Raw genomic sequence first — 13,345 nt, forward strand, 5'->3', positions numbered from 1 at the left:
GACTTAGTGCAAATTTCTAAAATACGAAAATATTATTCTATTATTCTCATAGAGCAATGATTTCTCTATTTCTGGCGCAATAAAGGGACACTACTCTGTTTTGTTGACGAAATTACGATGGATCAAAAGAAACCAGCCAAACCAAAGAGCAAGAAAAAACAAAACCCTAAACCGGCTCCTGTGAAGGTGATTCTTAGGATATAGATCAATCATTGGGAGTAGTGCACTTTACCGGGCGCGCTTTTTCCGAATTTTTTCGCTGTGGGCTGGCGGGGCTCGAACGCTCTCAGCAGGGGTCGTGGGATTCTAATTAGACTAATTAGCGGACACGCTACCTCGGGACCACCGGTGCGATCACAGTTAGTTAGTGCTCGTTTAACCCCCTGGATGCCACAGGGACATATATGTCCTTCCTCTACATACCTCACTTGGAAGTCCAGTAAAATTCTAAATATACCACGCATATATAAATACTTCACAGTTTTGAATTCTGCGGAAAATTCCCAGTTTCTTGATACCATCCACTATTACCTCAGACCAAGCTAAAGTGCTTAAAATTGCCTTTCAAAATAGACTTCATCGTAAATGTCGCCATTTTTCAAACTGTATAAAATCGAGATTCACAGCGTTATTTGCAGTATGTTTTGAAATGTGAAAATCGGATAATTACTGGAAGTAATGAATTTCAAAAATAGCATATTAATGATCACTGATATCAAGTTTTCATGTAACCAGGAATGATAATTCTGAAACGTCACCGATGTACCCAGAATCGGTTGGGATGTTTTCGAAAATACACTTACACGAACGCCGAAGTGCGCTTTCCGCCATATTGGATAGTGTTTACAAAATCACGTTTCGGGAAGGCCGGTATTGAGAAGCCTATTACATCATTTATACTTCATACTTAGCTACGACAAATGCATCATTGAACTCCCCATGCATCTTAGAATCAAATTACAAATGGTCTTTGTCACCAGTACCAACTGTCTGGACAAAACGAAACGAAATATACTTTGTATGAAAACGAACGCTGTGCTCGAAAGACAGCGCTTGACTGAAATGTAAACAAAGAAAAAATCCAATTTTACACTGCGTAGCATTTTCGGAAATTTTCCAACATCCAGCTCTCTAATCATTGCTTACAATGGCTCAATACGCTTAGTATATTCAGGGGAAGAGTATCGTGGCAAAAAATAGCAAATTGAAAATAGATACAATGAAATAATTTGGTAATTCATAAGAAACTGTAAAACTTTTAGTGCAGCGTGACGCCATGACTGACGCAAAATCACGCAGAACGACAACGGTACTTATCGGCATTTCTGGCTTCTTCCGTCATTTACAATGTAAACGATAAGAACATATCACAATACACAGATAGTCAGAATAATTCTGATTACTTACATCTCACATTTATATACAAAAGATCCCTGAATCAAGCAAAAAGTCGTCGCAAAATCCTGTGTACCCTTCTCAGCGAAGCCGCCATTTTGAAAGAAATCGGTCATCGGTAGTGATGTCATACGTCAACATTGTTGCACATATTAGGCAATTTCTTTGAGGTGAAGGTCGGTTGAACAAGAGTAAACACAATGCCCATACCATTCCGATTGCACTTTTAATATTGTGATGTATATTTTGCGCATCGTTCAGATATTTTTTCATGAAATTGATTTCAGTATCTACATATATCCATGTTCAACACCATATCATGTGTGGATATAAGGTATCCGTTTTTATTCTTTGAAAGCTTTTGATTGTTTGAATAATATTTACATGGGAAATTGACTCAGTAAGTGTATTACACCACATTTTAAGCCTCTACACAAGTGTTGGAAGATCACACGTAGCCATTACTGCAACATATGCTTTAGTTCCCGTCATGTGCAATATTCAATACGTTGGGACAAATATTGCAGTTTCATATGAACAGGTTAATAAACAACGATTTAATTCCAACTTATAAGTAAAACGGATAATATTAATGAAAATGATTTGTACATTTTATCAAATGTTGGGGCACACATACTACTATTTAAAGGAATTGTCTTGTTCATTGTAATGGTTTGTGTCGTTTTTATAGACAAAACTATTATGAATATTAATTGACCAGGTGCGAGTTTGTCAAAACGTTTCATGATTCATTATCATTGTTTTTCGATAATAAAGTCAATTCAAATGCGATTAAAATATATCGGATGGCAGAATGTCTAACTCAAACAATATTTATACGGAAATTGTTAAAAATATATAAATCAGGTCAAGTCTTAATTTGGACAAGCCTTACGTCCATTTTCTATTACTTCTTTACTGAAAAGGCGATCTCTTTGTACTTTTCATTGCATACTTATGAAGGGAATTGATTTCATAATAATGAGAAGAAAAGTCTTTTTCCTAAATGAATACTCAATGAATATTCAGGTGTTGTGAAATTTTCATTTACGCTAAATTGATGCTAGACAGGTGCGCGTGTTTCTCACAATAACATATGTAGTAAAACCGTGTAATTGTTGATATAATCAGGACACTATTTCAGTGATAAAACCATTCATTTCATATTTTGGCTAAAAAGTGTTGAATTCTGACACAGAAGCCGAGATCTTTTACACATTGAGTAGAAATTAGGTTAGATATATACTAATCAGCAACCAGAGTAGTCTTTTTCTGACGTCACAAAATGCACAAAACATGCCGTGACGTCAACTAAAATGTCGCATTATCTTCAGTTATTTCATTACGTTTGAATATGTGGCTGTTACTCCGTTAATGATGATGGAAAAATAATAAAAATACATATACACAAACAGGAGAATATGGGAATCTAAGAACTAAAATATGTATCGGATAGGGACATCCAAATCGCTATTGCCTGCTTTTTGATGTAGTACACTTGCATCTTTTCTTACAAATTGTGAAACTACCAGAAGGTATCCTCTCACATTGGGGAAATTTGTATTGGAATAGTTTGGTTCACTGTGAACAAAACATCACGAAAATATACTGTCCATATCCACAGCAAATTCTCTCCATGTGATCGGAGTTACATTGACCTAATGTAAACCATAGCTGAGTTATGCCCCCTTACCTTTATACGTGCATGACCTCTCTGTCGACGTTTGACGTCATAGTAGAAAATCGATTTTTGACATTTATTGCGGGTCATTTTTGATTTTGTGAGTAGGACGTTATGCATTAGCACATACATCCATTTCATATACACTTATGGCGTTCAGATATCAAGCTGTATTTTCTTCGCTCACACTTTCCGTAAAGATGCCAAATTAAAAAAATCGTAGCAGAGTGCTTTTATTGGTGCACGATAAAAAACTGAGAAATTTACTGTTTTTGAACACACAAAAAAGTTTTGGACAACTTTTAGCAGTGTCTATTTCTCAAACCCCTGAGGTAGTCGCAATTATATTTATACCAACGGATAGGAAATTAAATATTCTACATGTCTGTGCAATTTCATAGCCGTACGCAGATCCAGGACCACGCGAGCGCAAATCTCGCACAACGTTCACTTTTCAAACCTTATGAAAATGTGCGCCTGAAAAAAAACTCGGCATCCAGGGGGTTAACGGGTCATTACCCCACTAGCTCTGCGCATGCGCAGTGAATGAAAACAAACTATTATGGTTTGTTTTCATTTACTGCGCATGCGCAGAGCTAGGCCCCGCCTACCCATTCATCAAAGCGAGAAGCCACACCTAGGCATTGTTTTCAAGATGTTGTGCAGCCAATCCAGCGAAGCTATGATATACGATGACGTTTATCGTTTGACTTTCGATTCGTGGATGGATATATGGATATGATCGCATCTAAGGTTTGCCAACCCTAACCTTTACTCACTAACCCTAAGGATCTAGAAGGGGGGGTCCCTAACCCTAAAGATCTAGAAGGGGGGTCCCTAACCCTAAGGATCTAGAAGGGGGGATCCCTAACCCTAAGGATCTAGAAGGGGGGTGTCCCTAACCCTAAGGATCTAGAAGGGGGGGTCCCTAACCCTAAGGATCTAGAAGCGGGGGTCCCTAACCCTAAGGATCTAGAAGTGGGGTCCCTAACCCTAAGGATCTAGAAGGGGGGTCCCTAACCCTAAGGATACATCAGCGCGGTAAAGTGAGACAGTTCAGTAGCTCTACAGCGCGCTATCACTATAGCGCGCTCATTAGCGAGCGCTCAGCAGTCCCGGGTCGCGCGCCCGGTAAACTGCACTCTAGCCCAATCATTCATTAAATCCCTTGTCTTGGATTCTACATTTTCATATGTGACATGCATTAGAAACCACTAGAACTAACGAGGTGTTCAGAATTCGCGCGCAGCAGGTGCAGAACAACACCAACGGGCGCACTTTGTGGAAATGAAATTTATATTACTCGTAGTAAATCTATGGCAACAATTTTTATGTTGTGATCACAGCACCCACAGAACAGTTCTGTTGCTCTCACATTCATATTCAACTGATATTCCTATCGCACACTGACAAGGTAAGGATGTCATATGTGGGATGACACCATGCCTTGCTTTATAAACATGATGACAACACACGCGTGTTCATTTGGCATCACTTGGGAAAGATTTCTGTCTGTAACCCGTGTTGAAACCCCAAACTAATGTATACCCTCAAAACAATCCTATGAAGTAGGATACATTTAAAGTGGAACTCCTCATACAATCGATTCTTCGTAGTCACTTGTGAACAAGATTGTTTTGTGTAAAAGTGTCATTTGGGTTTTTAATTTACCTTGTACATTTGGTTCATGAGACCCCTGTGATTGATTTCAAGGGTCCTCACAAAATTATGAGGGTCCTGTAGAATAATGAAATGATGTGATGTAGTATACTGTAAGCATGGTAAGATTGGATATTTACTTTCATCTTGGGACTTTTATGTATTTTTCAAGTGGTATGTATTTTGGTACAGTGGATATTGTGTTTTCCAGACCCCTGAACCGGAAGAAGAGGAACATGATGATGAGGTAGGTATATTGAAGTTATGCATTTTTTTGTAAGAAGATAAACTGCTTCATTGATGAAGTTAATGTGTTTATTCTTGGAAATGTTATACATGTGATCATGTGTGATGCAGAACTGTAGTACCCAAACAAAATTACTAAAGATTGTTACACTCCACACTATTCTATCTATGTTATCCCACCCTTTGAATTATGTAGTATAGACCTAGAAAACCAGTGATTCGATAGCAACATCTCAAAGTGTCATATCACAAAATCAGCCGAGTCACTGAGTATGAACACCCAAAGAGTATGGTGTTTTCAGGTGAGGCTACACACAATTGCTCTCAGGGAGTAAGTTGATAGGTTTGTGGAAACTTGACTCATGAGTATTTGTAGGATTTCATCCCAGCCCAACAGCTACTGTTGTGGCTGTTTAAGAAAGAGTCTTTCATCAGAGTGTGTCTCTGTTCATCCAGCAGTTAATGGGTACCTGGAAGGACAAGATGGTAATGTGCCCATTGGCAGATCAGCATGTATACTGCCATGGATACTAAAAGTAAAAAGATAATATGAAAGTACACAGCATAATGTTGCATATGTCTGTCTGTCCATTGTGGGAGTTAAGTAATTCATAAATACATGTCTATATTTGCTTACTGAGTGAGTTTAAGTCTTTGAAGGGCATTTAGAAGTGAAATGCATAAGAATGAAGATTATATGGATATCAACTTCTTTATATGAGAACACAACGTTTCGGAGTTAATGCTTACTCCTTCATCAGGTGATTGAGAATGGGGTACAGAGCTATATTTAGCTCCACAGCTCCGTTCCAGCCCCTCTGTTGGTACCGCAAAGTCGACGACACCTTCACCACCATCGCCAATGACAACGACCCCATCGAGCTCCTCAACCACCTCAACGACCAACATCCAAGAATCAAGTTCACCATGGAGACTGAGACCAACCAACACCTGCCCTTCCTTGATGTATCCCTCCACGCCACAGACGATGGACTCAGAACCTCAGTATACCGCAAGCCGACGCACACCGACCAGTACATCCACTACAACTCCTGCCACCATCCTCAGATCAAGCAAGCTATCATCGCCACCCTTACCAGATGTGCCAAAGCCCTCTGCCATCCTGATGCCCTAAACAATGAACTGGACCACCTCAGAAAGACATTCACCACACTAAACGGTTACCCTCCCCAGCTCGTCACAGCCACCATCAACAAGACCCTGAAGGACAGAAAACCCCGCCTCAAGCCTTCTCCTTCACCCATCAGAGTAACCATACCCTACCTTGGCCCCATCAGTCATCAAATATCACGCCTCATCAAGACCAAAGCCAGCATCGATGTCACCTTCTCCAGTGGCAAGAGCATCAAGACCTACCTAAAAGCCAACGGTAAAGGACCCAGCTGTGAACACCCTAACCCGAGAGGATGCATCTACCAGATCCCTTGCAACTGTGGCGACCGATACATTGGAGAAACGCTGAGACCAATCAACACCAGAATGAAGGAACACCAGACCTCTGTCAGCAAACTCGACCAGAAATCGGCCATCTCTGAACACATTCTCAAGAACCCTGGACATTCAATCCGATGGGAGGACACTAGGATACTATCTACCAACAACAACAACTGGCGCCAAAGGAAACTGCAAGAAGCCATTGAGATCCGGAGACAGAAACCAGCAATCAACCGTGACCAAGGATTGTACCTACCAAGTGCCTGGGACTTATTGATAAATTAATCTCATCTATCTGTGTACATTCTATCTATGTAATCTATGTAATCCATGTATAGCCAATCTACCTGTGTACATCCTTATCTACTTGTGTTTGTACATCATCTACCCCCATGTAAACATGCCCATCAACCCTCATGCAGTCATGTACATCATCCTTATCCCCAATCATGTGCTATGTAAACATCATCCACCATTGGCTTCCACCCTTTTCCCCTATCATGTACATCGTCCTTACCCCCTACCTGTGTTATGTAAACATATCCCATCATCTGTAATGTATTACCGTTGGCTTCTATCATTGTTATCATAACTGTCGGTTTCCAATCAGCGCTTGTTTATACTGGCTTCCAGCTTTCGTTAAGTCATTCCACTTGTTACTTTGTTATTGCTTTACCTGTACATATAAATATAGCTCTGTACCCCATTCTCAATCACCTGATGAAGGAGTAAGCATTAACTCCAAAACGTTGTGTTCTCATATAAAGAAGTTGATATCCATATAATCTTCATTCTGAGTGAGTTTAGTTTTACGCCACACGCAGCAATATTCTCGCTATATGGCGTCTGTCTGTAAATAATCGAGGATGGACCATACAATCCAGTGATCAACACCATGAGCATCAATTGGCAGTTGGGAACTGATGACATGTCAGTGCGTCTGACCACCTGGTCTCATTAGTCGCCTCTTACAACAAGCATAAGTGCCTTTTATAGCAAGCATGGGTTGCTGAAGGCCTATTCTACCCCGCACCTTCACGGGTTATTTACTTACTGAACATGTTGCTACAACAAGAGAGAATTATAAACCATACAAGACAAATCTTCTGGATATCTTGTGTTTCTGTACCAACTTCTAAATGCCTTTGAAGAATTTGAATTGGAGGTCAGACTGCAGGTAGTGTTCATTAGTGACCTGTGCCTAGACATGATTGTGTATTTTCTTGTGGGTATTACAGAAAACTGTTGTTGGAAGGGGTTTAATCAGTGTATAAAATAAAGCCCGTCTGAAACGCGCTAGATTTCTGACGGATGGTCTAAATTTTCAGCTAGCCAGCCTGATGATCTGGTGAAAATATTATATGTTCCATATATCTGAGAAAAGACTATTTTCTTTGAATTGTCTGGTCTGGTTAAATCCATTTGGGGCTGGTAAGATATTGATGTAACCAGCCCTGATATCTGACTGGGTTTGGGGCTTATTTCATGAACTGGTTTGTTAATGTTATTGTATTGTACCTAAAAGTAAAAGTAAACATTTAAGTTTCATGTTGTCTTTATTGTCTTGTATCACTTCAGCCGATGGAGGTTCGGTTTGAGCGTGAGGTAGCATGGTGCAAGGAGCAGCTCTTCCTCAAGCTTCACCACGTCAAGTTGGACTCCAAACAAGGTGGGTTATTCTACAGGTTGTTTAGCTTGACCTCATCATATGAATACTAATGCATTGTCTGAAAGTGTCACAACTGGTTGGGTCTATTATTGTGAAAGGCTGCGCCTTTGTCAGTTTTTAACATCACAGTGTCTTTAAACACTTTAAACAATTAACTGCAGATGGTTTAATGTTTCATATTCAGTCTTTTAGGCAAGGAGCTCCCCTATTTAATGATGTTAACTTGACCAGCTGTTGGTCTCCCGGGTCATGCATATGTAGATTAGCTCAGGTCAAGCTGGACAACCTGTAGTCATGCCCGTTGGTTATTTTTATCTCAGGTACACTGTCATTTTACTACCTTTCGTTTGTTTAGTATTTTTGAACCAATCAAAAGATATTATTTACAATAACTGTACAGTTTTATGATTCGCTTAAAGCTGCCGTAAAGAATCATCCCTAAAGGTCCGTTCTCACTTTGCAACTTGTAGTAACAGCCTGTAGTATCTGCTTGTAGATTTAAAAATCATAAATGATTAAGTTGATACTACATGGAATCTCACTGAAGTAATTAATATTCAATGTCAGCCTTGGAAGTTGGAGGGTGGGTGTTGACATGTCCTTGCCTCCATGTTTACAAAGGGAATGAACTCTTGTCTTACTGTTTCAATGTTTCTCGTTTGTCAAATTCATATGATCCATCGTATAAAGGGAAGTATCTCAACTCGCTTTCACCTGGCTGAGTGGTGAGTGAGTTTAGTTTTAAGCCGCACTCAACTGGCTGAGACATTGTCAAAGTTAACACAACTTGGGTGTTCTCAGGTTGCAGGTCAGGTCAATTCTACAAGTAGTTACTACAAGTTGTACTGTGAGAACTGACCTTTACCAATTATCTACTGTTATATTGTCAGTATGTTTGAGGATCAGATGGGTTACAGTGTGTTACCCAGTGCTTTGGCTTCAGACAATCGCAACAGGACATTTTTATGACTTTTCAACTTTTGAGAGGACAGTCTTAAGCAAGTCTTATCATAAGCAAATTTTGAAAAAAAATACATCCTTAGGACAGTTAAGTTGAAATAATAGCCAGTGTCTCCTAGACGATGAACCAGGCTGAAACCATCTAATCTGGTTCATTGTATGTCAGTGTGTGTTCATGCTGTTAACCACCGGTTAATCAGGATATGACATATCCCCCGGCCCCCACATATTTGAATGGACAAATCATCTGACAGTTACTTAAAGGTCACATGCAACGTAAAACACAACTTTGCAGATTCTGGTACCTTTCGGTATGCACTTACCGAAACAAATCATCAAAAATGCCAATTCAACCTATAAAGTTGAAAAAAACGCGATGAAAAAAAAGCCCGCGAAATCGGAGTTCAAACGTTTCACTAAATTCCCCCCAGCGCTGGGGGGAAAACTGGTTTCAACAGCTGTGCTGCGCTGCGTCCATGACGCATGCGCAGTGAATAGGTTCGCGGAGCATACATGCCCAGCGTCTGAGGTCGTGAGCAGGAGTCTAATCTTGGTTGTGTACACAAACAAGTAAATAATCTACTCGTTACGTAAAACAACTTGTGGTAAGCAGTCACTGTCACAGAGAAAGCTCAGTGTCTGGTTTATTTACACCTGTATGTCTGTCTGCCTGTCTGCTAAAGACAACATGCAATACACAGCTTCAATCATTGACCACATGCAATTTGAACTTAACACATATCAGACAATACGACATAAAGGAAATAAGTTGATTTATGACTCGTGCACCCGAGTCCCGTGCCTGCCACATTATGTAATTAGGCACGTGTGATACACATGACATGTTTTTATGTCTGTGGGTTGCAAACAAACCGCATTCATTTTTTCGGATGACTGGATCTGACGGAAACTGGTGCAAACTCTTGTCAGTTTCAAGTCCTGCTTTGTACTTGGACGAATGACAGATTCCAGGCACGCAGTAGTTTACCATCTCTACTGACATGATTTTTTATTGGATCGAGCGCTAATTCAGAGAACATGTATTTTCCAAACCCAACATCTCTATATACATTCTTCATGGATAACGACTTCTTTTCGTGTATATGATTTTGTTTGACAACAGTATATGAATCCATACTGAAACGACGCAACAAGTACACAAAAAGAAGTTGTTATCCATAAAGAATCTTACTTTCTTGTGACTGGCTATACTTCTAAAATGCCCATCAAAAAGATCATCTTTCTGTACACACAATGAACCCTCAGCATATCAGCAAATGAAACAGCCAATCGAAAGCCGTCGTTACACTTGAGTGCATATCCACCCGCTATGACTGGGTTCGGTCTCCTGAGGGCTTCGTTTCGGGGGAAGTAAGCCCAAGTACAAAATATTGCACTTTTGAATCGCGATTGTACGCTTATAATTGTGTTTATTTGCTTTTATAAAAGCATCAATGTATATTATATGTCATGAATAAGTGATAAATGTGTTTTAATTATGTTTGATTTTTTGGTTGCATGTGACCTTTAATGTTTTTTAGACTAAGTTTGAATCGTTTCCATGGAAATCATGAAAAATCTAAATGCGATATATCTGTAAACAACAAAAGGCACCACTCCAAGATCTCTCATACATCTGCCAAGAACTGATGAAAGATATTAAATGGTTTTCAAGTTGTGTCCCGGAAACGAAGCCCATCCTTCCATTTTGAGACCAAATCCGAATCACTTCCATGGAAATGGCAAAATGATAAATCAGCAAAATCTGTAAATAGCAAAAGGCACAACTTTAGGGTCTCCCTCACATATCTGCCAAGTTTTGATGAAAAATATTAAGAAACTTTTGAGTTATGCCCTGGAATTTAGTAGAAACGAAGCCCATCCCTCCATTTTGAGACTAAGTCTGAATTGTTACCATGGTAATCCAGAAAATGATAAATCAGAAAATTCTGTAAATAGCAAAAGGCACCTGTTTAGGTTGTGCCACACATATCTACCAAGTTCTGCTGACAGATATTGGAAAGTTTTTTGAGCTCTGCTCCAGAAACGAAACAGATCTCACGTTTGAGACTAAGTCTGAAACGTTTCCATGGAAACCAAGAAAATAGTCAATCACAAAAACCTGTAAATAGCAAAAGGCACCACTTTACCTTCTGACTGATATATCTACCAAGTTTTGCTGACAGATATTAAAAGGTTTTAGAGTTGTGCTCCGTAAACAAAACACACCTCTCACTTATGAGACTAAATCTGAAACATTTCCACCACATGAGGTTCTGACTGTTATATTTACAAAGTTCTGCAGAAACAAATTGAACGGTTTTTGAGTTGTGCTCTGGAAACAAGGCCCACCCCACCTTAGACTAAGACCAAAATGTTCCATGGAAAAACCAAAAAAATAAAAATGCCAGAAATCTGTAAATAGCAAAAGGCATAACCACAGGCTCGGATTATCATGTCTATCAATTTTGGTCTAAAAATATTGAACGTTTTTTGAGTGAAACAAAATGATTACGGGCGGATGGACAGACGGATGAGGCGTCGACTATATGCCCCAAGCATGTAATGGGATATATAGCATCAAAATGCTTGCTGTTTTATATAACAGGCTTTATTCAGTCATTTCATGATTGCAGGTTTTGACTTAGCACGGGCCATGAAGATCTTGGACAGTGACAAAGCGCCAATGATAAAAAAACGACAGGCGATGAGGACGACACTTGGAGACTACAGAAAAAAGATGAAAGATGATGAAAAGAAGCAAGCGGCAGGTTGGTAACTGGTCATTATCCACCCCTATCATAATGGGTAGATCCTAAGTATAGGAGAAAACACACCTCCTAGGTTTTGGTAGAGAATGTAAGACCCTCCCTCAGAAAACATTTGTAATGAGAGTTTAATCTTGAACAACATTTTTCAATTGATTTCAAACACTCATGTATCATTTTAATGTTGATGTTCATATAAAGTTAGGAAAAGTAAAACCTTGGAACTGGTCTTACTCCAAAAGTAAAACCTGGGAAGTGGCCTTACTGACAAAAAGTAAAACCTGGGAAGCAGTCTTACTAATGAAAAGTAAAACCTGGGAAGCGGTCTTACTAACAAAAAGTAAAACCTGGGAAGCGGTCTTACTGACGAAAAGTAAAACCTGGGAAGACGTCTTTCTAGTGAAAAGTAAAACCTGTTCCTCCATACAAAAACCTCAAGTGCTATTATTCTGGGAAAACAAGAGATGACCTAATACATAGTGAGAGGCACACTTTAGGTTTATATTTTTCTTGTTAAAATGGGTAGTCAGTAACAGATGGATATTGTTGGCACCTTGGTCATTGAGGACAACGAAGATGTTCTCAGCACGTGTGGAAACTCCAAGACAGAGGTGTTTCCCAGTACTTCATGTTTGTCATAGCAGCTGATTAAATGTGGATTTAGTTGTTAGATTTGATGCCTCTTTCCATGATAGAAGCTTGAAAACACATTTATTACCATGGTAAGTGAATGACAGTCAAATAAGACCTTTGGACCTATCAGTAATAGTAATCTGTTTGTCAGTGAGAGCAGTGTTGTCCAAGTCGAATATGGTGAATAATATCCTGTGCCAGAATGTGTTGGTTCTGGGTTTGAATCCTGAATTAGATCTTTCATCATAATCTTACCTGGGTGGTGTTACACCCACCGAGCCCCACCACACTACACATTGCTTCATCTACCCACTTTTCCACCTGACTCACTCACTCATTTCAGCTGCCAAGAAGGTAGTGCTGAAGCCTGCAGATGAATCTCAGACAAAGCTGTCCAAGTGCTTGAAATTAAGTTCTTCACAGCAGCAGCAGAAAATGGGAGATATTTCTAGTTGTGTGGACAAGAAGCTCACTGATCTATCACTGGCTGACCACAAGGACGAGTCATCTGGAGACAGTGACGAAAAATCACAGAATCTGGATAGCCAATCAGATACCTTCAAATTTGAGAAATCAGATAACAAGTTTCGTTTTAACTTTCCAGAAAAAGGAATTGTGAATGATAATGTTGAACTAAATGGTGAAAGCAAGGGAACATGAAAAATGTGTACATTCACTCTTGTGCAATCATCGGTTATTTAGTTTCACATGTAAAAAGTCATGAATGGTACAAATGTGTTTGATATTATCTTTTTCACAATAAATATATAAAAACAGAATGTGATACATTGTTTCTTGTTATAACTCCTCAACCTGGTAAAATCTGCACTGACATAGATGGTACACCATTGTAGCCATGGTAGACAAAACACTGGGTCA

General features: G+C 39.4%; 1 protein-coding gene across 1 annotated transcript; it reads left to right on the forward strand.

Annotated features, from left to right (window-relative positions):
- The first annotated feature begins 82 nt into the window (after window positions 1–82).
- Window positions 83–13,242, forward strand: LOC137268627 (UPF0488 protein CG14286-like). The gene is made up of 5 exons (XM_067803204.1): window positions 83–186; window positions 4,947–4,982; window positions 8,015–8,105; window positions 11,702–11,836; window positions 12,810–13,242. The coding sequence occupies exons 1-5, from the start codon at window positions 118–120 to the stop codon at window positions 13,124–13,126; spliced, it is 648 nt and encodes a 215-aa protein (XP_067659305.1). The 5' UTR covers window positions 83–117; the 3' UTR covers window positions 13,127–13,242.
- Window positions 13,243–13,345: the final 103 nt, after the last annotated feature.

This window comes from Haliotis asinina, chromosome 16, assembly GCF_037392515.1.
Source record: "Haliotis asinina isolate JCU_RB_2024 chromosome 16, JCU_Hal_asi_v2, whole genome shotgun sequence".
Classification (NCBI taxonomy): domain Eukaryota; kingdom Metazoa; phylum Mollusca; class Gastropoda; order Lepetellida; family Haliotidae; genus Haliotis; species Haliotis asinina.